At 41.6% G+C, this 26,034-nt stretch overlaps 1 protein-coding gene and 1 long non-coding RNA gene across 5 annotated transcripts in view; one reads left to right on the forward strand and one right to left on the reverse strand.

Annotated features, from left to right (window-relative positions):
- The window catches only part of LOC140911194 (uncharacterized), a 46,161-nt gene extending 22,478 nt beyond the window's left edge, over positions 1–23,683 (forward strand). For both annotated transcript variants that reach the window (XR_012158861.2, XR_012158860.2), the window contains exon 4: positions 23,617–23,683. This is a non-coding gene — a long non-coding RNA (uncharacterized LOC140911194). The remainder of the gene's footprint in view (positions 1–23,616) is intronic.
- C1QTNF3 (C1q and TNF related 3) lies at positions 1,616–23,818 on the reverse strand. 3 transcript variants are annotated; one of them, XM_073343699.2, is made up of 6 exons: positions 23,386–23,818; positions 17,181–17,292; positions 12,945–13,099; positions 9,493–9,622; positions 7,622–7,721; positions 1,616–4,145 (listed from the first exon to the last, which is right to left on the reverse strand). In XM_073343699.2, the coding sequence occupies exons 1-6, from the start codon at positions 23,674–23,676 to the stop codon at positions 3,986–3,988; spliced, it is 948 nt and encodes a 315-aa protein (XP_073199800.1). In that variant the 5' UTR covers positions 23,677–23,818; the 3' UTR covers positions 1,616–3,985. The 3 variants fall into 3 exon arrangements, with proteins under 3 accessions (XP_073199800.1, XP_073199803.1, XP_073199802.1); XM_073343702.2 differs by having other exon boundaries at positions 23,593–23,815; XM_073343701.1 differs by lacking the exon at positions 23,386–23,818 and adding an exon at positions 20,329–20,684.
- Positions 23,819–26,034: the final 2,216 nt, after the last annotated feature.

The following is a 26,034-nucleotide window of genomic DNA, read 5'->3' on the forward strand; positions in this document are numbered from 1 at the left end:
GTAATTTTGGGGAGGATACAGCTGAGGACATTATTCTTTCATTAATGACTTGGATAATGGAGTGAATAGTATGTTTATAAAATTTGCAGATGATACCAAGCTGGAAGGAGATGCAAGCACTGGATATCAGTTGGAAAAGTTGACTAGGTGGTAGTAATGAAGAAAAGGATCTGGGAGTTATATTGGATCAAACATTGAATATGAGCCAACAATGTGATGCAGTTGTGGAAAAGGTTAATATCATTCTGGGAGTATTAACAGAAGTGTAATATGTATGACATGGGAGGTAATTGTCCTGTTCTACTTGGCACTGATGGGGAATCAGCTGGAGTATTGTATCCAGTTTTGGGCACCACTCTTTAAAAAAGGTGTGGGCAAAATAGAGAGAGTCCACAGGAGTACAACAAAAATGATCAAAGTTTTAGAAAACTTGACCTATGAGAAATGGTTAAAAAAAATGGATGTTTAGTTTACAGAAAAGATGAGAGAGAGAGGCCTAATAACAGTCTTCAAATATGTTATGAGCTGTTTATAAGGAGGAACATAAAAACATAAGAATGACCATACTGGGTCAGACCAAAGGTTCATCCAGGACTGTGATGAATTATTCTCTATGTCCAAAAAGAAAAGGAGTACTTGTGGCACCTTAGAGACTAACCAATTTATTTGAGCATGAGCTTTCGTGAGCTACAGCTCACTTCATCGGATGCATACGGATGCATACGTGCATAAAGACAGACTAACACGGCTGTTACTCTGAAACCTCTCTTTGTCCACTGAAAGTAGGAACAGACGTAATGGGCTTCATCTGCAGCAAGGGAGATTTAGGAGAGATATTAGGAAAAACTAGCTATAAGGATAGTTAAGCACTGGAATAGGTTACCGGGGAGGTTTTTAAGAAGAGGTTAGACAAACACCTATCTGGGATGGTCTAGGTATACTTAGGCCTGCCTCAGTGCAAGAGGATGAATTAAATGACCTCAGAAGGCCTCTTCCAGACCTGCATTTCTGTGCTGTATGATTTCCATACATAACAAAGAAGTTGAATCGTACTTAAAGTGCAAAAATACATCTCTACTTTAACTATGAAGCTGCAAGCGGTGCCTCCATATTACAGTTTGTCATAGACTTTTGGGGACCTGATTCTCTGTTGCCCTGCACCTTGTGTTAGTTGTTCACTTTCCATCGTGTAAATGCAAAATTGGTGTAAAATGATATCAAATCAGAATGGTAGGGCTTGATTCTCATTTACGCTAATGCCACTTTACACCCCTTTGGCAAAGTAAATGAGACTTAAAATGAGTGTAAATGTACATTGCCAGTGCAGTATCAGTAGCCTTGATGTAAATGAGTATCACACCCATAGTTTTAAACCTACTTTGCATTCACTTTGCACAGGTGTATACAACTATACAGGATGCAGGGCAATGGAGAATCAGGCATTGGGTATTTAAATTTATTTTGACCTTTAACACTGCCTTTGTGCAGTCCACAAGCTAAATGAATGCTTAGGAGAATGTACTGAGACTATATATACTATTATCTCCTAAAGGTTAATGTACTTAGGCTGTTTTCATGTAACATAGTAAATATAGATGTAAATAACTCATTATAATTTTGTGACTATCAGTCTTTATTAGGTAAATGTATGTATAACAAAGTAAGCAAACATTCTTAACACAACCAGAAATGGAATTTTCAACAAACACAAAGGATTTTCATACCATGAGAGTTAATGGATCTAGCCATATGTCACATGCACCTAATGTACTTATTCCAAAAGAATAAGATTAATATGATTGTGTGGTATGATTTTTTTAAATTTTAAGGCATGCCAAAATATTACCAAAATACTATGTTAAAATAATATGGTTTTAGATTATGAAAACTCTTCTTAGTACAACACTGCACTAAATACACAGACAAAAGCTAAAGTTATCAGATTAATTAAAATCCATATTTTGTCAGTGTTTGATGCACAAAAATAAAAATCATGAAGATCTTATTGTTCAAGTATCAACATATTTTCCCATTTTAAAAAGGCAGTTTACATAGACTAGGAATGAGTACAAGGATATTTAAATACAGAGGTCAGACTTTTAAATGCATTAATCTATTGTACTGGTATTGGTAATCACTATCCTATAAAAGACATTCTAAGAAATATTGCTAGGATTCAGAATTTACACTCATGCTAATCCCACCTGTTTGCAATATATAAGTGGCACCTTATATCTGTTGCAAATCACCAGTTAAGATGCTTACCCTTTCATCAATGTGGGGGAAGAGCTGGAACATGCAGAAAAACCATGTATTCAGACATCATTATTAGGTTAGCCCATTTGGAACTGCTAGTAAGTTTTAAAATAAAAAGTTAATGGCAACACAGGATTTCAGGTAATGTAAACTTGAAGAACAGAGGGCAAATGTTAATGTTCATGAAGACTGTGGAATAACAAAAATGGCCAGAGCCAGGCTTAGTGTGGCCAGGTCTACTGAACCAGCTAAAGTTTCAATTTATCAGCTACATACTGTACTAGTGTAGCTACTTGTTTGCCATACCACAATGTCTTTTCTGAAATACTGGATGGATCTTCAAGGCATAACTTCCAGAAAAACTGGGAGGAAAATGGTAGCACTCCGCTGGTGAGTAAACTTGAGGGTATTAAAATGTACATCCTATTAAGAGCTCTATGAGATACATGCTTCCCCAGCTGGCGGTGCTGTTTGAGCATTCCAAACATAGACTCATAGAATATCAGGGTTGGAAGGGACCCCAGAAGGTCATCTAGTCCAACCCCCAAACATCTCTGGCAATATGCCCCAAGTCCTGAAATCTAGTACCCTGCTATACCAAGTTTCATAGATTAGAAGGCCAGAAAGGACCATTATGATCATTTAGTCCAGGGGATCTCAATCTTTTTCTCTCTGAGACTTCCCCCAACATGCTATAAAAACTCCACAGCCCACCTGTGCCACAACAGCTGTTTTTCTGCATATAAAAGCCAGGGCTGGCATTAGGGCGTATCAAGAAGGGCAATTGCCTGAGGCCCCACACCACAGGGGACCCCATGAAGCTAAGTTCAGGCTTTGGCTTCAGTCCCGGGTGGCAGGTCTTAGGGCCCCGGGCTTCAGCCCTGCACAGCGCAGCTTCGGCTTTCTGTCATGGGCCCCAATGAGTCTAATGCCAGCCCTGCGTGGCAGATGCCCTGAAACCTGCTTGTGGCCCCGCAGGGGGCCCTGGACTGGACCCCTGGTTGAAAACTGCTTATCTAGTCTGACCTCCTACATAACACAGGCCAAAGAACCTCTGCCTTGAGCTGCTGTTAAGCTAAGAAATCCTACTATTGCTTCCTAAAGCAGGTAAATACGTACTAGAAAACTGTACTAAAGTCCCCAACATCATCGTAAAAAGGTTCAAGAGGGTGGGGCAACTACCTGAATCCCTAAATACCTTTTTTCCACATTTTTTCTATTTGAAAAAGTTTTTCTAGTTCAGTATAAGCCTATTTCTCTAAGTCCTCTCTCACCTAAAATTGAGCCAACTCAGTTATTCACAGCCAGTTTCTATGGAGGACTGAATAAATGAATGAATCAAGGACTACGAATTTAGGATTGTATAGTTCCTGACATACTGAACAAAATCTATCTATACACCAAATTTGGGTCAAACTGCCCAAACCACTTTCTAAATAATTTCTTTAAAACCTTTTCTCCCCCTTTTTTCCACCAGTCCCCCCCCACCACCACCAATAGAAACAATGTAATGGTCCATTAGGTGCAACCCAAGTGACAATGTACCTTCAGAGAAATAACATCTATGTCATTTACTCAATGTGTTCAGCACTTCTGATACATGAATACTAACATAATGCATCAGGATAAGCCTTCCTGGTCCTACCTTGTTGAAATGTTATGCCACAGACCAGGAAAAAAAAGAAAACAGCTTGAAAAAAAAGCTGCCTAAAAGTGCACTTTTTTTTTTTTACTTTGTTTCAAAAAGAAGAAACCCAGCAAAGGTGGAGTAACGCTGGTGATCTCCATGGAGGGCTCCATTCCCCATTCGCAGCCAAACTTCATCTCCCTTGGCAAGTTTTAGCACCGCACTGTTTCCTGATGTGTCAGCTTTTCCTTTTGATTCATAGCTAGGAATGAATGTTTTACAAAGAGTTACGCTTTTCTTTGGTCAACAATGATCAAATAAGTCACCTAAAAGAAAATGTTGAGCCTAGAAAACACATGGTTTTGCTCAGGCACCAGCAAAGCAAGCACGTGCATTCCACCCATCCCTTTTTTTTTCGGGGCAGTTGTGCTCTCGGAGCTGCGCCACTTAGACGGGGCGAGGGCGCTGCGCCCCTGGCCGCAGTGGGAAGGGGAAGCCTCAGCCCCGGGATGCTGAGCTGCCAGGGCCCAGCCACTACATGGGGAGGAGAGGGCGAGTCCTGCCGGGGAGTCGGGGCTGTGCCACCTTCTCTGAGCACTGGCTGCCGCAGTGCCTTGTGCCACCCCTTATCTCGGGGCTTCTCTGCGCGGCTGGGGAGGGGAGGGGGTAAAGCCCTTGCAGGCGCTGGAGAAGGTGACATCACTCCCTCCGCTTCCAGCGCCGCCTGCAAGCCCCAGCCCCACCTGAGCTTGGGGCGGCAAAAAAAACCCAGAGCCGGCCCTGGTTTTGCTCAGTATATTATGTTTTAAATGGTAAAATCAAGGCAGAGTTGACAAGCAGGTGTTGAGTTAGACAGAAGAAGTTTATTCAGTTGTCTCGCAGTTGGCTATGTAAAGTAAGCACTGTAAGCCAACACCATGAAAGTCGAATCTACACATGGAGTAAACAGGGGAAAGGGATGGTACTGGCGGTTGTCTCTTCTCTGGGGTGGGGGTGGGGGACGGTGACAGGGGAATGAACCTTGAAGAATATAAATAGAATGCAGTGTGACATTTTGGCACCTATTCACTAAGGGAGGACTGGGAAGAGAAGGGGAGGTTCATGAGTGCTTGGATCCTGGTTTGACTGAGAACCAGCTAGTTCTGCAAAAGACTGAATCCTGGGAGGGAAATTACCTCATTTATCAGGAAAGGTAGCCATTGGTAAGTGGAGACCCAGGTTTACATTTTATGTTTTTGTTTTATAGGTAACTATCTCTGTTTGCATTGTCATCACTCACGCGCTCTTAAATCTTAGCCTTTGATAATAAACTTATGACAATAAACAATTTATTGCTTTCACTATAAGTATGTCTCAGTGCTCTTATGTTATACTGGAGCAGATCCTCAGTTGAATTAAACAAACTGGTGGGTGCACTGTTCCTTTGGGGACAGCTTACCTGGCAATTTCTGTGAGTGTCCTGTGGTTACAGGGGTGGACACTACAAGGGAAAGAGGGCTCAAGGATTGGGGTGCTCTTATTGTTAACCTGCAAGACAACATAAGGACTTGCAGAGCCCCGAGGAGATTGTATGGGTGGCTAACAATCTGGCAGTGTCTGGGAGCTGACATTCAGTTCAGCACAAGGAAATCTTCCTTTTGCTGGAGGTAGAGGGGTAATAAGGTGACTCACAACCCTGGGTACCCCAGGGAAGCATCACAGAAGGATCCACACATTTCTCACATATCTGGCTATCTACACATTCTGAACCATATGATGAACAAGTGACTGGGCTCAAAGTCAGTTCTTTTGGATACAGCCAAGAGCTTTTGATTCCTGATCGCATGAGTAAAATAAAGACTTCGAAATCTGCTTAGCTGAGATAAATTCTCTGTCACACATTGCAGGGCACAGTTTATAGCACCCTGGTCACTGAGGTTGGTGCAGCCCTGGGCAGAGTGCAGGCTTAACTGAAGTCAATTAATCAGTTTCTGTTGAGGATTACTGACCCTTGGGTGGCAGTTGTTGGCTTAATGAGGCAATCGGCTCTGTACTTGGGAGGATATAAAGAGGAGGAACAGGCAGCAGAGGGAAGCTCAGAGGGTGAGCCTGGGCTGAGGAGAGAAGGTTGTATGGAAGTCTCCTCCTGCTATAAGCCTGCAATATGCTCTGTTATACTTTGCAAGGGAATACTAAATACACAGGTGCTGAAAGGGTAATGAGCTCATGTGTGTTTGTGGTTAAGAGACTAGAAAGAGGCCATGCAATGTGGCACACCAGGTAGTGACCAAGCCACCCTGTGGCGCAATGACATTATGTACAGCACTCAGCCTTCTTACTATTTCATAGCACTGTAGCTGAAACGTCATCTCTCTTTAGTATAACTTGCTTTATTGTAACATTCAGTAAGGCTGTCGTTTAGATGGTATGTACTGTACATGCATCAGAATCAACCTGAGATGAATATTGTTATTTTAAGCTATCACCATATGTTACCATTAGATCACAACCCCAGATCAAAACTGACCATTTGGAGAATCTGTCTATGTACAATGTATAAATGCTGGCTGATGTCATGATGTGGAATTCACCATTTGCAGACAGGGACTGTAGCAGTCTCTGCCAGACCAGGGATAATAGTCAGACATTAAATCTTCGTGGTTGCCTATTCAGGTAGAAATGCCTTGAACAAAGGGCTTGGCTGAAGCAGGAAAGTACCCATCAGCAGAATAAAGAAACCAGGTGTTTGTAGGGTGACATATAAACATGAGGACTCAGAGAGACACAGTAGACACAGTAGACAGGAGAAAGGGGCATGATTTTGTAGCAGAGGTGTGCTGTTTAAATAAGGGTACAGCCAAAGTGAGAGAAAACTAGCTGACCCATAAAGGGGGAAAGGATTCTGAAGAGAATCCATGAGCTTTTGAAGAAGGATCCTGGTACAGCAAAGGACTTTGCTAAGGCCAAAGAATTCTCCACAGTTGGTGAGGCCCTTGAGGCAGGGAGATGGCTTCCCCCATCCTCCATACTGCTAAATAAAGAGTACAGATGTTTAGAATCCGGTGTAAAGTCTGTCTGTGTGTCTGTTTGCTTTCGCTATCATGTGCCCCTAAAGAGTTAAATTGTAAACCCAGAGCACCCACATGGCTGCCCTTCTGAAAGAGGGTGTGCTACAGGAAGCCTGAGGAGTCAGCACTGGTCCCAAGGGTTAGGCAGTTGGACTTTGGATACTCAGCTTTCAGAGGGACAACAAGGAGTCTGGTGGCACCTTAAAGACTAACAGATTTATTTGGGCATGAGCTTTCGTGGGCTAGAACCCACTTCATCGGATGCTTTCAGAGGGGGTGCTAAACAGAGGAACTGCACCCCAAGAATTAGCCTAGACTCCCACAGGAAGGGGCACTGCCTGGACTCTGTTCAGACTCAAGAGGCTTAAAGTACCCGGAGCCCAGTGAGGTGGATTCCAAACAACAGCCTGGGGAGCGTCCAGCCAAAGAGGAACTCTGCCAGGGCTCTGTGTATGTGACAAAATCACTAGCTCCTTCCCCAATGGTGGGGAAATTCTAACTAAGACTGAATTTTAGTCTCAGGCACATCTCTAGTAATGACACACAACTAGGAATCTAGGAAGGCAAACGTTCCACAGGCTATTTCTTTCTGATGTGTTTCATACTACCATGTTCCCTCCAAAATGTGTAGTAAGAACCGACATCCATGCAAATCTGTCTAGCGTGGTGAAGAGCACACCTCTCAACTTACCTATATAAGCTGAAAACTGTATTGCCATTGTGCATGAGGTACACATACACTTCCTCCACATCCTCATGTTTCATCATGCTGAAGGTGAAGAAATACACCCCTAAAAAAGATATCATGTGCACCATGCATGTGTGTTTTACAAAGTAAGTTGTAGGGTACATTCCACAGATGTGTTTGTGGGTTAGAAAAGGGAGGAGATTTTGCCAAACCCAGGGCTCAGTGAAGTCACTGGGAGTTTTCCCTTTAACTTCAGCCAGACCTAGATTTGATTCAGTCATCTGATTCTCCACTGAGCACAGGGGATCACTGAAGTCAAGTTCCAATTAAATAAATTTACTTAAAAATGGCAGAGCCTTCCCTCCCAGACTGAGAAGGAAATTACTAAAACACCCAGTCCAATGACCGCCCCCTTTCCCTTCCCTACTTCCTTGCTCCTATCAACTCATTGCTTTCCCCTCTTAACTCAGTCTCCACAACATACTTTTTTAAAATGTAGACAAACATGACACATGGCACTAATCACCCTGATCACTTTGTTTGTACATTGTGTCCCTTTAGTTCACCCTTTGTCTTTTTTAGATTTTAGCTCTTCAGGGCAAGGACTGTATCTTTTTCTGTGTTTGAAAGTACCTAGCTATATTGTGGATGCTATCTTGATATAAATAACAAACAACAATAATAAACGACATGGCCTGGAAAATAAAGTACGCTATGCAGCACTTCAGAGGCTATGGTCCCAATCCTGCAATGAGCTCTGTTTGGGCAGACCTCTCAGCTTGGGCAGAGATTGCTGCAGAATCCTGGGTGTGACTGGAAAAGTTAGCCTTGATTTCTGTGTACCACTGTGGGTGGTAGGTTCCATGTGTATACTGTCCTGCAGAGTTAATTTTGTTTTCACTCAGCAATCTGGCAAAATGACCCAAAGTAATTTCAAATTCCTCATCATACCTTCATCAGAAATAATTCCTGAATCACTATCATCAGTTAATAATCATTCCCGTATTCTTGTGATTTGCACATGTGATCTCCTTTCACTTTTGAGGGAGACAGGTATCTACAGGAACCCACTATGACTGACATCACTGTATGGTTGTAGAAAAGAAGTTAAGGATTAAGGACCTGATCCTGCAAACACTTAAGTAGGTGCATAACTTTACTCACATGACTAGCTCCATTAACCTCTAAGGGACACTGTTATGAGTAAAGTTACACATGTGCATAAGTGTCTGTAGGATCAGAGCCAAAACAGGTCCAGAGGGACTGATTTTCATGTACACTACTGCCACTTTTTGCAGCTCTGGCAGGGTAAAGGAGTTTTACAGTGAGTGGGAATGTGATTTGCACCCACTTTCAAGTACAGTTAAAACAGTACAACTTGTGTGTGTAGACCAGGCCACAGTGCAAATGAGAACCAGGCACAGAGAGCAAATTACGTGCTTATTCTTAAAAATTGTCCCTCCAGGTCAGGGGTGACGCACCTTGCCGGGACAGCGTGCTAAAATTTGCACTGCCACCTCTATGCTCTACTTGTTCTGTAGATAAAAGGAAGTCTAAGGTTATAAATCTTTCCCCATGTATAAACCCCGAAGTCATGTTTTAAAAACTCACCTCAAAGATTTGAATAACAATGAAGTCAGATAACAGTTGCTCTTATTTGAAAAATTACTACTTAAAGTTCCCTCAACTTTGTCTTGAATTCCTAACTTCCCCAAACGGAGGCAAAGCCAAGAGCACTAGGAGCTAAATTCTAGTCCTAGTGAAGTCAATAGCTAAACTTCCTTTAATTTTAATGGGACCAGATTTTTCTTTTAATCAACATCTGACACTTTTTCTGACCGAAATTTACACTACTTTGCTTTATAAATACTCACCATTCACTGGGGCACCAAATCTACCAGTCATAACATCAAAGAAGTTTCCAACATTGGTTTCAACACTACTGAAGATTATCCCACTGTTCTGATTGCTGAAATGGGTTGCCATAGAAGCCATGAATGCAATCTATAAAAATATACATCTGATTTAACCAGTGGTTAATGAGCAGGAAAAGGACAAATATAAAAACACAACCTACAGGCTTTTTCCTGACATGTGCAGTACATTTATTTTCCTTACAGAGATGTTCTTTTAGGGTCTGATCCAACTGCCGTTAAACCCCAGTAACAAAACTCCTATTGAATCAAATTGCAGAAGGACTAGGCTCCTTAACTTCAATAGAACTATTCATGTGTGTGTATATAAAGTTAAGCATATCATATGGGTAAATGTTTGCAGGTTAGGGTCTTAGTTTTCAATTGCACTTTTACTTTAAAAGCTTAAAATGATATGATAGAAAAGTTATAATGTAATGTATGGTATTTTAGCATAAACTTGATAACATTGGCTTGACTAGGTTCCTCAAATCCATTTAATTCAGTTACTGCTTTTAACTCAGTGTTAGCCATAAATAAGGCTTAGTAAACCCCATACATGTTATTGTGTCTTTCCAGCTACCAATCAGAAATGGCTTAAGCAATTCTGAGGCCGTATGATTAGGGTCCCTCTAGCTGCACTGTCCAAGGTTCAACATTCTTCATCCTCTACCACCTGCTCCAACTTCCTTTGCCATGCTAGCTCAGACTGCTTGGATGGACATAATGGGATGAAACTCAGAAAAGGGAAAATTTAGATTGTCAAGAAGTTTTTCACAATGGTCAGTCAGATATATTAGGCTGTGGAAGAATGTTCCAAGGGAAGTGGTGGATGTCCCCTCATTTGGGACACTTCAAACTACACTGGACAAGATACTAGAAAATGACCCATAGAAAACCATTTTGCCTAAGCAGCGAAATAGGCCATCTCTTAGTTTCTATGATCTTAAGGCAGCTTGGTACAGTGGACAGGGCATAGGACTGAGGGTTAGGAGACCTGGGTTCTAGAAGGCCACAAACTTGCTAAGCAAAACACTTAACTTCTGTGAAGTGCTTTGAGACATGTAGATAAGTGCTAAGTATTTATTATTAGCATTAAGTCTCACGGGAAAGGCTGTTTTCATGAGACCATGGCCGAACTAGAACCAGAAAAAAGACCTCTTCACAATCAAAGAATCAAAACCACAGGAGTAGGTTCAGATCCAGTGACTGAAATCCTAAGCCCCCACCAGAAATTCAAAGAGGTTCAGTTTGGGCTGATTTCCCTTTTCCAGCATGAATTTGATAGGTGGGAAAGCTGGTAAAACTGGACTCAGTTAAGTTAATGTGTTGATGTGAAGTAGTTACAGAATGATATTTTATGCAATGGATTAATTTTTGTCAAAATGCCATTTGAAATTCTAATCTGTCCTTCTGGAGCTAACCAGAAAAGCAAAAAATAATGCCTTTCATCCACCTTGTCTCATTTCAACATAGCAGATCAGAAATGGATTCATTCTCTTTTAAAATAGTCCTGGTTTTAAAAGCATTATACATGGGAACACTTTTCCCTTCTCTACATACCCCTCAAACATTCCAAAGCATAATCTAGTTTGAGAAACTATAGACTATATTGGGCTGATACTTTTTAAGCAAAACTATTTGTTACAAGCAATGGGGAAATTTGACGTAAAAACTGATGGCATGATATTCAGTTATTCAGCAACGTTTTCAATTACCACCAGAACATATACATTGGTAACAGTTCTGATAGCTAAGTTCAAAGTTAGAAAAATACCCAGATGGAAAATAATTGTAACAAGGATGTTTTTGAAATCATTCTACCATAAAATTCTTCCCAGCTAATGATCTTTAAAAGCATTCTCCAGCTATTTTGCTGTGTAATAAATGCCACTTAGTTTTGGAAACATTTCTAAGCTGCATTTTATTCAGTACAAGAACTCTATATTGATGCAACATTATGACTGAGAATTTAATTACAGGAAATTCAAAGTTATTGCCACCACACTGTGCATATGTAGCAATTAGTACTGGTGTATTTGCTGTTAATTTTCATGTCTTTTATGCATATGCAAAAACATAATTGAGTTATGGTTGTTATGGAACCATAACTTTGAATTAAAGATGGGCCCAAATTACAAAGTTCGGGTCTGTAAACTCATCAAACTACTCCCCCCGCCCCCCCCCCCAAAGTTCAGGAATGTTTGCATCTAGGGTTCCTTTTGTATATTCTACTTACTCCCTTCAGTGGTGCACAGGTCTTGTGCTGGCCATGCTGCAGGAAACAGTTTGGTGATACTGGATCATAAAGATGAGGGATGCTCTTAAGGCACAAAGGCCCAGATTTTTAAAGGAATTTAGGCATTGCTCCTCTGAGAACTGCAAGGCCGAGGTAATTTAGATAGCTATGTCCAATTTTCAAAAGTGACTTAAGTATTTTCGGCCCCAAGGCCCATTGACTTTCAACAAGACTTAGGGCTTGTTTAGATGGTCAGCTAGTGTGCAGCAAGCTGAGGTGTAAATCTACAGTGACTAGTGTGCCATCCACTATGTGTGTGGACTCTGCTACTGCACACTAAAAGTTTCCTAGTGCACTTTGATCTACTCCAGGAGTAGGTCAGTGTGCGCTAGAGAACTTTTAGTGTGCAGCAGCAGAGTCCACACAGTCAGTGCATGGCATGGTGGTGCACTGTAGATTTACACTCCAACTTGCCACATGCCACTTCTCCATATACACAAGCCCTCGGGCTCCTAAGGCACTTCTGAAAATGAACTTAGTCACCTAAGTCACTTAGGACCAAATTTTAGGACTATTTAGGTGCCTAAAGATGCAGATAGGTGCTTAGTGGGATTTTCAAAAGTGACTAGAGGCTTTTGATAATCCTATTAGGGGCATAACTGCATCTTTAGACATTTAAATACCTTTAAATATCTGTCCCTTATGCCTTGAAACACTGACTGGAGTAGCCACCTAAATAACTGTAAAAGTCTGGACTCTGGTGCCTCTTGATGTTGTTTTTTTAACCAGAAAGTACACCAATATGTATTTGATGCATGTTAATAAAAATGTGATTGTGTCATTTACTGTTCTTTCATCATGTGCACATTACCTGAAAACTGGCAATAAAGAGGTATTCCAGTTGGAGGGGTTTATCCTCTGTCCAAAACATATTTCTCTGTTTGCTTTTTACAATAAAGATAGATCATGACCTGGCAACACTTTTTCAGGATGACTCTGGCAATACTTGTAGGACATGTTTCTTAATAATGACAAATAGTGTGTATATCACACCATGCTTCTTGTTGTTCAGTTACGTGTGGGCTTGATCTATAATTGTATTGTGGTAATTGGGTGCTGTCTTTGAGAGGGGAAAGAAAACTACACTGTAAAACACATGCTAAAGACTTTGTACCTGAAGCTCCGGTGGAATCCCAGGGTAACCCTTCTCTCCTTTTGGTCCATGATGGCCACGATCTCCCCTTGGTCCCAGGTCCCCTTTGTCTCCTTTGTCACCTTTGGCTCCTTCATTGCCAGGTGCTCCATTATTTCCATTGTTTCCATGATTTCCTTTAAATAATCAAAGCTTTCTGGTCAGTTCAAATAATCTCTCTCTCTCTCAAATCATATCTGTGACAAGGTGCTTCCCTTCCCACCCCAGCTCTATAACAAAACTTCTTTTCAGTATAAGACCCATGTTTAGATACCAAGGAATAAAAAATGGCTATGGGGCTAACCTGGTGTACTTAAGAGATTTTAGGATTTTGGCGGGGGACTTTTAAAAAGGAAGTGCAAATATCTTTAAGGAATAAGGATCATGTGACCTAGGTGCTGGTGTATAAAATGCAGACTTCTCAGGCCATTGCTTGATTTTGGTGCTAGCTCTTAATAGTAAGGGACCTGGGGACTGCTAGGGAACAGAGTGTTGCAGGGCTGTCAAAAGTAAAGGTGGTTTGGTAGTTGAGTATACTGAACAGTTTGGATTTGTTTTGATTTTCCTTTTGAACTATTCGAATGGCTGTGTTTTTCCTCAAAGTAACCCCGAAAAGCAGCTTAATAGCCTTCAAATGCGTCGACACAATCAGAAGTGATTTGGGCAAAGAATTAGGTGGTCTTTGGGGAATTTTTCACAGGCCAGCTAATGCAGCCAATTCTGTCTGTTTCAGTCTATGGGTGACTAGTTAGGTTTGAAAAAGCTGCTTACGTTACTTTAGATAAGTGTAGGAAAAGGCAAAGGATCCATGATGAAACTCTGCTGATTCAATTTCATAATGATAACAGTCCCCCTTACATACACAGTAACTGCTATTTGTAACAATACCCTACACTTCCCAATATTTACTGGAGAAATTGCTGGTATACTGAGCAACCGAACCATCTATGGCAACTGACAAGAAAGCAAGACAAAAACACCATATCTGTGGATAAACGCTTTTCACAAAGCAATCACTCTATATCTGACCTCTCCGTCCTCATCCTAAAAGGAAACCTGCTGTCACAATTGGGACATGGGCAATCTAACCTAATGGTCAGAGGAGGAGTCAGACGGATCAGAGACCAGGAGGTCAGAGTCCAAGACAGGCCAGAGAGCAAAACCGACAGCCAGGAGGCAGGCAGAGTCACGTTACCAGGAGGTCAGCAGCAGGCACTGGGAGCAGGTTTGCTGGGGAAGCAGTCCTAGGCAGGGGAAACCCAGATCCACGGAGAACTTCCTGTTCCTATTATTGATTTAAATGGAAGGTGTGGGGAGGGAAACCAATCAAGACCCCCATGTGTTCCACTAATCAGATCCCAGGACTGGAGTCCTTTGTCAGAGTTCAGCTTCTATTCTGGCACCTGTTAGCACATCACTGGCTGGCAGGTTGGAACTTACTAGCTTCTGAGAACCTTGTAGACCAGCATTCATGACCCCTGCACAGCACCTTCAAATGATGAGCCTGGGAGCTTAAATTCATAATTGTGCTGGCTCCTAAAAATCATGGACTGAATGTATGGCTTATTACTATAATCTATAACTCATTAACCCCTCCCCCCAGCCTTTTCCCCCCTCTTCTTCCTCCCCCTCCCCCCCACCTTGAATGGTCCCTTGGAATATGTGTTAACTACTTAGGCTAAACATCTGTTCCACCTTGTATTTAGCTGTGACACTCTGAGTTCCTTTCCCAGACCTGAAGAAGAGCTCTGTGTGGCTCTAAGGCTTGTCTCTCACCAACATAAATTGGTCCCGTAAAAGATATTACCTCAGTCACCTTGTCTCTCTTATATTCTGGAATGAACATGGCTACAACACTGCATATAGCATTACCCTTTAATGTCAGTAAGATACTTATATGGACCCTACTGCTGTAGTACAGAGGTCCCCAAACAGTGGGACGCACCTCCCTAGGGGGGAGAGGAAGAATGTGCGGTAGGGCCCACACCAGCCCCCACGGGGGCGGTGAGGGAGTGTCACCCAGCCCCTCCCCGCCCCCAGCTCTGCTCTGGCCCCACCCCCAGCCACATCCCTGGCTCCCAGCCCTGGCCCTGGCCCTGTCCCCAGCCTCAGTGCAGCTCTGCTCCTGGCCCCGCACCAGCCCCCAGTCTCAGCCACTGGCTGCAGCTCTGTTCTCAGCCCGGGACTGAGGCTGGGAGTGAGTCTGGGAGCAGAGCTTCACAAGGCCACAGGCCCAGCTGCTGGATCCCACTGCAGCCTGGCTGCAGCTCCGCTCCCGCCCTCCCTCCCAGCCTTGGCCCCTGGCCACAGCCCTGCTCCTGGCCCCAGACCCACCCACAGCTACAGCCCCAGCCTCAGCCCCCTTAATCATGTCTGTGTCTTCCCAGGCCCCTCCACCCACTCCCCCTAGCCGTGGCCACGCTCCCCACCCTGGTTCAAAAGTTTGGGGACCGCTGCTGTAGTATCTGAGTGAATCACAATCTTTAGTATAATTATCCTCACAACACCTCTGTGAGGCAGGGAAATATTATTATCCTCATTCTACATATGAAGAACTAAAACACAGAATAGCTAAGTGATGTGCCCAAGGTCACAAAGGAAGTCTGATGGAATAGAGACTGGAACCTAGCTCTCCCAAGTCCTACTATAACACCCAAACAACTGGACTGTCCCTTTCCAGTTAATTTAATTAATTTATGCATCTTATAATCAAATCTCTGTGGTTGTAGTTCTGTGATTACAGTGGATAAGGCTGCGTGAAACACCAGCACAGATACAGTGACTCCAGTTAGGATTGCATAGGATGTGTTGTAAGTCAACACTGAGTCTGACCCCATAGGGTCTTCTTTTAGTCATATAGGTCCAACCCCCACAGAAGCCAAATGGTCAGATTCTGTGCTAATATCATGCAACCACACTGATCTAGCTGGTGTGATTGTCTGCAAATCAGCACTGAATTTGGCCAAGCTATAATTTCACATTAGACAAGGGCAGAAATAGGTCCATATTGCAAAATATAATCCTGTGTATTTGCAGTATACTGACTGGCACTGTTAACTGGGGGTGGGGGAGAGGGATGTAATGCAAAACATTGTACCATTTTCTAAGCTGCCAAATCTTTATGACTTTACTTTCCCTAAATACAAAGTTATGTTTCTGTATGACAGGCCTCACCATGACAGTTCCCCTATGTCTGTAGAGTTATATATGTAGAGTAAAGGGTTGATGGCTGATTCACATAATAAATCTTATTTACAACAGGCCAATGCCAAAAAATTTCAAAGTAACATTATTTTTTACATTTTTGCCAGCCACAGCTGCTTAAACAAACACACACCTCACCATTACTGGAAACTGCTACCACCAGAATATCAACAACCCATTTAAAGAAATATTTAATAGAGATACCAGAACCAGCGTTACTGTCAGTAACGTGTAGAAAGAGACAGAAAGAATGAAAGTAGTGAATGAGTAATTAAAAAGAAAAAAGCCAGGTTGTTGAGGCAAGCTGCCCAGACTGTGACACACTCCTATATGTCCCACAACTGTGTTATAAATCATCTTAATGAAGATAATTGCTCAAGCAAATCTAAACCCACTGACTAATCACTGTTTCCCCTTCCATATAGCTCCCTCTCTTTTCATACCCACACACATACAAACACTGCACCAAATTCTGCTCATTACTAGAGTGCTGGGTTTTTCTATGCACAAGCGAAATCATAATCTGGCTGTCAAACTGGTTTTTATTTTTCATTAAGACAGACAAGAAAGAAAAAACAAAAGTGAGTTTTCCATGGGAGAGTACAGTGCAAGTGTGTCTCCTTTGTAAATTTAGCACATCTGAGGCAGAAATTTACAAATCATCATTTGCAAAACAAAGAAAACAAAAGCAATATCCACCACAGGGCACATCCCCTTAATTTCAGTGGAAGTGTCACTCATATAACAAAGAGCAGAATTTGGCCTACGAGCTATAAGAAACACAACACTTTAATTAATGATAGATCCATTAGAGATTAATTTTATTAGCAATTGGTTTTGATTAGATTGGAACCTAAAACCTGACTCCAAATCCCCATGCAAGTTATGAGAAAGTTTGGATCTGGATCCAAATCCATATCCAAGCTCAGCTGCTTGCTTGGGCCAATCTCTGGTTTTCACAGCTCGCAATCTGCAGTTAGACTGATCAGAAGTCCATCAGAGTGACATTTTTACCTGGCATTCCAGCAGGCCCTGGAGGTCCTGGTGGCCCTTGATAGCCTCGGAATCCAAATTCTCCACGGCAGCAGCTACTGCAGTCTGGCTGTTGAGGTCCACTTTGAGGGGGCTGAGTGCAAAAACATAGGTTTTAAATAAACCATTCATAGAGTGTATTTGCTATACATACATCTGCATCTCGGTAGCAGGGTCTCCACTATAGCCCCCTGCTTGTACATGCTTACAAGCTTTCTGAACATTTCTCCTTTGAGACTGAAATCTTCCGTGTCTGGCCTCTCCCTAAAGAGGTTGGTTTTGAAATTTTTTCAGTTGTTCTTGAGTTACAACATCATTTTATATCAGTTTCCCCATCTGAAAAATCATTCTTAAATGAATAAGATCAAGTAATTTAAAACGGTAGAACTTTTAAACTTGGTCTCCAATCATGTATTTTGCTGTATGCAGGCAAACTACAATGCGGACATGAATTCTCAAAGACTTCAGTGGCCCTTGGTGTGGGAATGCTAGCCTGTATGCGAAGAACTGCAGAACTGGGGCCTTAGGCTTCAATGTGGAGAACTTACTCTACTAAATCTGAAGCAATAGGAGGCTGGATTTTCAGAACTATGTGCGCGAAAGTGCACATGTGCAAACTCGAATTCCTGCATGAGAAGTGTGCAGGAAAAGGATGTACCTGGCTAAATAAGGAGTTGCAAGTATGTGAGTCAGGCATGTGCAAGAGTACGCAGGCGCATCTGAAAATCTAAACCTCAGATGGAAAGATAACATTTGGGGCATTTTGTTATACTCTGTGTGTGTATGTCATGATGGAAATCTTATACAATATGTTATTCATATGATGAGTGCAACAATGTATCAGTGAAAATATACTTAGCATGAGTTATATACAGCAACATTTATTGTATAAGAAAGTTTGATAACACCGTATATTTTTATAGTGCTTTTCATCCCAAAGGAATTCCAATTTATTTTATGCATACACAAGTGGCTTCACATTCACAGACTGGTAGATTTCATAACTGCAAAGGGTTCTCATATCGATATTCATATTAATTCAGTAAAATTACAAGGATTGTGATAAATTAGTTGAAGTTGAGCTCCTCCTTTTTCTTTCCGGAAAATAAGCCCCAAACCCACAATCTGCAACTTGAAAGAATAGCAGCCCCGGAAAAAAGAAGCCCAAATACACTAATGATTGGTGGACTTGGCAACCCGCTCATGTCAGGTTCTTCAGTAAGTGACTTTGGTGTGTTATGTGAATTTCAACCAGAAAAAGCTGGCAATTCACATGGTCATTTGACACTGATATTCCAAATAGCGCAAAACTCATTTGTAATCTAAACACACAAATGCTCTGCTAGCCTATCAGAATTTTTTTTAAAATAGCGTCAAACAGATTAATCCTATGTTGGAAAAATAATGAATGTGCAATGAGGTAACGTAAAGAAATTCCATCCTGTTACTAAAGTGACAAATGACACAAATCTGGTTCAGTTGACTTATGTCACTAGAATCCTTAGTTTTTCCCATATGGCTGGTTGGTTATTAATTCTCTTCTTGTCAATATTTAGATGGGAGATCATAAAGAATTTTAAAAAGGTACTTCAGTAAGTGATTCTTTGGTAGGTGGAACTCTTCTCTCTGACCCAGTTCAGAACCAAACCTTAGCATTGAGCCAGGGGGCAGGCAAGATGCTGTCTGATACATGAATCTCTTCTGACCACTAGAGATCATTAAGGATTCCATGGCCCTTTTTATAAGACTAGTTGTGTTAGAGCCAGGATCTGAAATTCAGGTTGAATCAGTGAAGTCTGTTTACCTAAATTTCTCTCCAGTTTCCGATGGAGATGATATTTTTCACTTCCTGTCAACAACAGTTACGTGTAAGTGTGCAGTGTTGAACCTCTGCTATGTCCATGCAAGAGGTGGCTGCATTTCAGTACTGCAAAAGGTGGTTTCTCTATAGATAAATATAACTTCCTGAGCCATTTGGAATTATGGCTGTACGTTTTCCTGGTTCTATTCCACAAACCCACTGCTGACTCATTTGCTAACTCATATCATTTTAATCAATAGGATTAAAATGTGCAAAGTACCTGAGAAGGAAAGGCAAGGTAGAGAACAGGATAAAGGGAGAAAGATTAGAGAAAAAAAGGGCCTGGTGTGACTAACTTCTATCACATTTTCAGCACTCCATGAGTGCCTCATGTCTTAGGACAGAAGTAGAGAGAAGAAGCTGAGGGGAAAGGAATGGAGAGAGAGATGCAGTGTACTGAAAACTGTTAAAACTGCAAGTTGTTGCTTTAAATTTGAGCTGGGGGTTGTGGGCAGGGGGTGTTGACTCTGCTTGCAGGCTAGGGACTCTGTAGGGAAGTGTGCAACCTAGGCAAGCTTTAAGAGGGATAGTAGATTGCTGATATCCTCATGCAATATAATTATTCTCTCTCAGAGAATTCAACAGGACATTACATTTAAAATGGGCCAAACTCTGCTATGCTGACTTAAAAGTTGTCCTGTTGACTTCCGTGGAGTACTTGGGCAAGTTCTGACATAAGATTTGTCCTGTTAGATTTAAACATCTTTTGACATAGGAGTGAAAAATCTGTTTGTATTCAGTGCCCCAAAATAAAGAATTTTCAGATTAGGTTGTCTTAATCTGAGGAAACCCAGAGCTCCGTGCAAATGAACACGTTTTAAAGTAAAAGTCTGGAGATTTGAGACTTAAATGTGAATGATGAATAATGTAAAGCTACTTTCTCTAACCCTTAAAATGGGACCTGAAGATTCATTGAGACCCACTTGTCAAAGTCCTTATAAATTCTATTGCATGGCAAACCTGTGGAATTTTTTCCTAAAATTGAATTCAGTGGCTTGTGAAAATCACCTGTCACACAGATTTCCTAGGACAGACAGGAGGTTAGAATTAAGATATTTGCTAGATCTCTGAACATTATACTCTTGAATTTTCTTAGATTAACAGCTAGGAAATCTATCAGTTTAGGAGGCAGCTAAATAGTCAATAAAATTCCTCTAATTTGAACCTGTGGACCAATTATAACTGGAGACATAGACATTTTTCCATTTCCTGCTGGCTTTCGTTAAGGTTTTATTTTACTCTATCCAAAACAAGAAGTTAAATAAATACCTGCCACCATGGGTCCTGTTCTGAATAAGAAGGGGGCAAACTGGTGTACGTGGGTGGGGCAGGGACAACATTCAGCTGGCTCCCTCTTGTAGCTAGAGGTGTTGCCACAGCACCCTCCATCCTGTCCCCTCTCTTAAGGGTGCCTTGGGAGCCCCATATAGTCTTTTTCAAGATAATCATCAGCTCTGAAAATGGGTCAGCAGCCCAAAGTAATTCAAGATAGTCCTTAGTGTCCCAAATACAACATCCATCATAGCAACCCCATAGCTTGTACCCAAATCCAATGCTCCTGCCGATTGAGGAGCTTTTATTCTTCACAGCAGAAGCTTAGCTTTCTGGGTCTGCTTGCCTTCCTTTGTCAGCACACGTCCTGTTCTGAGAGGGAAGGCGGCATATATATGCCTCTCCTTCTGAGAGCTCCTCCTGATTGGCCAGGAGGGAGGGGAGCCCTGCCCCACCCCGATGCAGCAGGGTTCCTGATGCCAAGCCCTTAAAGTAAGTGTCTTGGGATCTTTCCAATCCACTGCTAATTCCCCAGGATCACCTCCTCTCCTCCGATTTTGGCCAGTTCCTGAGCCTGTGCTCACACCCCCATCACTAGTATGGGATCTTCTGCCCCCCGTTAGGCTTAAAGGGCCAGCACACCTCATTATAAAAGGGCATGGAAGTCCTTCCAGCTCCTTCTAGATTCACCTCATCTGGCAAAATAAAATAAATAAATAAACCAACAAAAACACTAGCAAAAAGCCAGTAAGTTGAGGAGCATTCTAAGTATATCAAGCAGAAGCAGCAACAGAAAGAAGATTGTATCTATATCTGTTCCATACATATTGTCAGCTACAGGGCTTGAGGCAATCATGCTACACTGCTCGTATGTTATCAGCAGTGTGGAAAATTTGGCATAGGGAGGGGCTTGCTTATTCTCTTTGGCCCCTCTTTGTCACTTCACAAGCTCCTTAGACATCTGGGGGATGAATTCTCCTGGCACTGTCATTGCATGAAACAGCTGGAGACATAGGGGGCATTCTAGGGGCAAAATATCCAAAAGGCATATGCAGCTACAGGGATTCTCAGCTGCTGCAGGTGGCAAAGCTGCTCAAAGGAAAACAGCTGCTGGCTGTTCTGCTTTCCATTGGGGGTCATACAAATCCTTGGAGCATCCCAAAATTGCGTGGACCTAAAAGCAGCTTGTTCCTCTCCACCTGAGAATGCATAGTCTCTAGTGATGGAAAAGACATGTTAAATCAGCCATTCCATGCTGGATTTCCCCTATTGTACAGTTGCTCGTCTTTCATCTAGTTTTAAGTGAGCCAAGAACTGGGATTGCATCATTGCCCATGGGAGATTATTTTCCAGACACAGGAATGGTGGACATGAATGACCTGCAGTCAAGTCAACTGTGTGCCAATTGGCTGAGTCCCTCTTGCTCAATAAGTAGTTCCATTACTGTAAATGTAAAGATCATCTTAATACGTGGTGCCAAATTCTATCCTTGGACATACATGCATCCCCTAATGACTTCAATGGTACTATATGTCAGAGGGCTGAATTTGGCCTTTTTTGTTAATTATAACAAATTTGTATTAAATTATATATTACTAAAAATAAATTAAAAGTCAGTTCTTAAAGCACAGGCCACTAGCTCTTCAGCTAAAGGAGAATCTTCTTTAATTATTAGCAACATAGGGTCTATGGTATACAGTTGCACAGTATTCCATCCAACCGCAAGAAGTGGAACACACAAACACTAGCTGGATCATTATACTATACCCCCATTGATTATACTGTTTATGGACACAAGTTCAATTTAGTGTAAATTAAATTTTCCTGATTTTGCTGGGAGAACAGGAGTTCTGTAACAAAGAAAGTTTATATGCTGTGCTGTACAACTATTTAACTATAGGAAATGTTGTTGCTGTATTTTGAACTTATTGGCATGTTTTGCCATATCTCGATCTGTTTCCATTCCTGAAGCCCATCACAATTACTTAAAATCAAAACTCATTTCTATTTGTCACGAAACAATTATTATCCATCCCACATCTGCCTCCTTCTGCTTTTGGGAATTCAGGATCCAGGGTTGAGACTGAAAAAAAATTATATAATACCATCAACTGAAATGTAAAGACTCAATCATTTGCATTCAGTAGGGGAAATAAAACTCTCATTTTGTTACTGACTATAAAACATAGTAGACAACAAAACCTCCAGCCCAGAGCAGATGTAAAACTTTCCATTTTGTTTACTGCTCAATAAAACTTCATCTTATCCCCTTCAACATTTTTCCTTTTTTTAAAAAAAAAATCTGGATCGCAGTTTTTACATATGACCAGGTGAGGTAATTTTCCCTTTGCTGAGAGCTAATGTCTAGAATATATAAAATGCATACGAAATTCCTAACAAAAAAGCAAACTCTACAGGAAATTTAAGAAGCATTAATTCCAGTTCTTTTTTCCCCATTAAAATAAAAAGGGCAGCAAATACACACACAGCATGTTATATCACACCTACTTGTGTCTCAAATGCAGTATTACTGCCAGGATTTAAAAACAAAACAAAACTCAACTTAGAGGCTATCCATTGCAAATATTCGCTACTGCTTTAAATTATTTTCTCAAGCTCAAAAGGATACATTTTTTCTATACATACATTTCAAGTAAACTGGGATTTTTTTCTCCCAGTCGAACAGTATCCTTCAGAATATCATCTCTTTACCAAAAATTTCATAATTTTTCTTCACATGCAAACAATGTCATAAATAGATTATAAAATCTTAGTCTGCTAGAAAAAAAAATATTCTGCAATAATTGAGAAACTGTATCTCACCATATCTGATTGCATAGAATCAAAGTTTCAGAACAGTGGGCTGCTGGCTGTGTTCTCACTGCCCTCACCCCACTGCTGGCTTTACCAGTTCATTAAAAGATTCTGTGAAGCAACCCAGTAGCATACAGACCAATAAGCAGCATTAATAAACCTCTTTACTTAAATGTATCAGTCATAATCTTAGAAAAAATCTGATTTCAAAGTTATTCTTAGAAGATTAATTCAGAGTACCTGGACTCTGTCTGAGGTAGTCTGTGCTACATCATCTACCTCTGGTCTCTGGGCTTTTTGGTCTGTAGAAGTGCTATTAACATCAATAGTCGACTCTATAAGTTGACTCCGCTGTCCCAAAATTTCCCTGCTGCTGGAACCTTTATGGCCAGTCTGGTGGTGACTTTGCAATATTTTGGCCACCGCTTTATTAGATCTTCTGCTCACCTCCATGTATTCATCTTGACACAGGCAAAATGGAATTAAAAACAAAGCCAGCAGATGCCAGGTGATGAAATCCTTCACTGCCATATTACTCAAAATAACAACTTCTCAAGAGTCCAGAAAATGTCTTTTAGAAGGAGAAGCCCGTTGACTGCATCAGTAGGTATGTGGTCCTTTCCACTATTTCCACTGTTAGGCTTGGCACTTAGACCAGTACCAAGTTTTATACGTTTGTGCGCAATAAATAAAACCATGAAAATGCCAAAGTGACAGGATCCTTCATCCAAAAATCAGTCATGCCTCCTTAAACAAACCAAGCATTATTCACCACAATGAAAATTGATTTGTATGCTGGAAATGGCCACCACATGTAACGGACTCCTGTGGTTTCTATTTGGGGGCATTTAAAAATGTGACACTTTTGCGGGTGGGGATGGGCATGTTTTCATTTAAGTGTGAAGAAATGTGATGGAAAGGGAGAACATGTGGCTAATGGTTTATATTGCTTGATTAGACATGGACATGCTATGAATTCACACTCTGAAATATCTTTCGGACACAGTCATCTTCTTTATTTGCCAGGAAACTCACATACACGACTGCGTCAGCTCAGTCAGAAAAACCATCCAAGAGCAATTAGGAAACAAAAAGTACAAGACAGCCTTTTGAACATGATTCAACTTGATAACTATTTCTGACTATGCTTTTCATTCACTAATAAAAGAAAAAAAAATAAATTTTCTATGTCAGTTCACCAACAGTGGAAGGTGTCTGGGTAAACAAGTCTGCCACACTAGGTTGAATTCAGGTTCACACTGAGCCCCAATTTTTCAGTTTGAACTTCCCACTCGGACAATTCCCCCCACCCCCCCTCGAGTTTCCAGTGTTTTTCTGAATGCCATTGCCAAACCAAATTTTACATTTTCACTGCCAAGTAAATATAAATTGCCACAAAGCTTATTTCACATTAAGAAAAGAGAACCAAATTACTATATACACGTAATAACCTAATTTTCATTTTTGAAACCATCCACTGATAGCCTCTAGAACTGTACAATTGCAGGAGACAGTCCTGCACATGTTTACGCATGAAAAAATTTACACACAGGAGTATTGTCCCTGAGTTCAAGTATAGTTACTAAAATGCACAAATGTTTGCAGCGTTGGGGCCACACAACCTGTGTTATGCAGTAAATCAGACTAGATGATCACAGTGGTCCCTTCTGGCCTTAAAAATCTAGCAGGCTATCAACCCAATCCTGCTCCCACTGAAGTCAAAGGAAAAACATCTGTTGGCTCCCATGGAAGCAGAACAGGGCTCACAAACAGCAAGGATTATGGAACAGTGGCTGAGGCTCCATAGCTACAGTTTGATAAATTCAATGAGGGATTAAGCCCATCAATACTGTTCAAAAACCTTGCTGACACTGAAAAGGCCGAGCAATTTTAATTTGCTGAACTTTGGTGATGATACTTGGTTCATATGTAGCTGAGGAAATAAACACTGTAAACAAATTACTCATTTTTTCAAATGCAAGCCCAGTTTATTATGCCTTTTTTCAGGATCCTGGGACATGTAGTACTTTGGAAGGAGTGGGAAGCAATCCACCATCATTGGGGGGAGAGGGGGCACAAACACAGGATCTAGATGTTTCTTCTAAAATGATAAGCAGTGAAATGGTTAACAGCATTGACATCTACATTGTCATCTTTAGGTTTCAGATTTAACAACACATTTTGATGAATGGGCAGCAGCCACTGGTCATTACAAGCCAATACAGCTAAGCCCCACCAGTAATGCCACACCTGCCAGCTACCCTGGAGATACAGTGTAGTGTGGCTGATGTACTGCAAAGTGCAATGCCACCTGTTTTCACTGTAGGACCCCTATGGGGATGGCTGGAGCTGCTCCAGCCCCTGAAGACTGCTGCCACTGGGGTCTCCCAGCCGTAAATCACATAGATTGCAATAGAGCAGAGGGAGGAGGCAAAGCGCAAGGAATACAGGCTTCTGTGGAGCTATTTCACAGCAGCATCCATCTCCTGGAGTCCTTTCATCACATATGCTGCAAATGGTGGAGGGAGGAAGTGCACAGTAGGGAATACAGCAGCCCACAGAGGGCGCCACTTTCTTCCCATATCCCTCCTTACCTCCCACTAAAATGTTTCCTTGTGACATCCCTGACTGCACTTTTCAGGATCGTTGTTCCAAGCTGTCTGCAGACTCAGGAAGATGGAACTGCATCAATTTGCACTCAGTTCATGAGATTTTTAAGTTGTCTTCAAAACCATAAGGACTGGGAACTTCATTTTATTTAAGGGAAATCTTAGATTCTGGAGCACACTTCTGCAGCAAGTTGCAGGTTCATTGGACTCCGAATTACTGAATGCATGACACCCTGATCATATTGGATGCCTGGGATAGGCAACTCATTGCTATCCAACA

Source organism: Lepidochelys kempii, chromosome 5, assembly GCF_965140285.1.
Source record: "Lepidochelys kempii isolate rLepKem1 chromosome 5, rLepKem1.hap1, whole genome shotgun sequence".
NCBI classification, from domain to species: Eukaryota; Metazoa; Chordata; order Testudines; family Cheloniidae; genus Lepidochelys; species Lepidochelys kempii.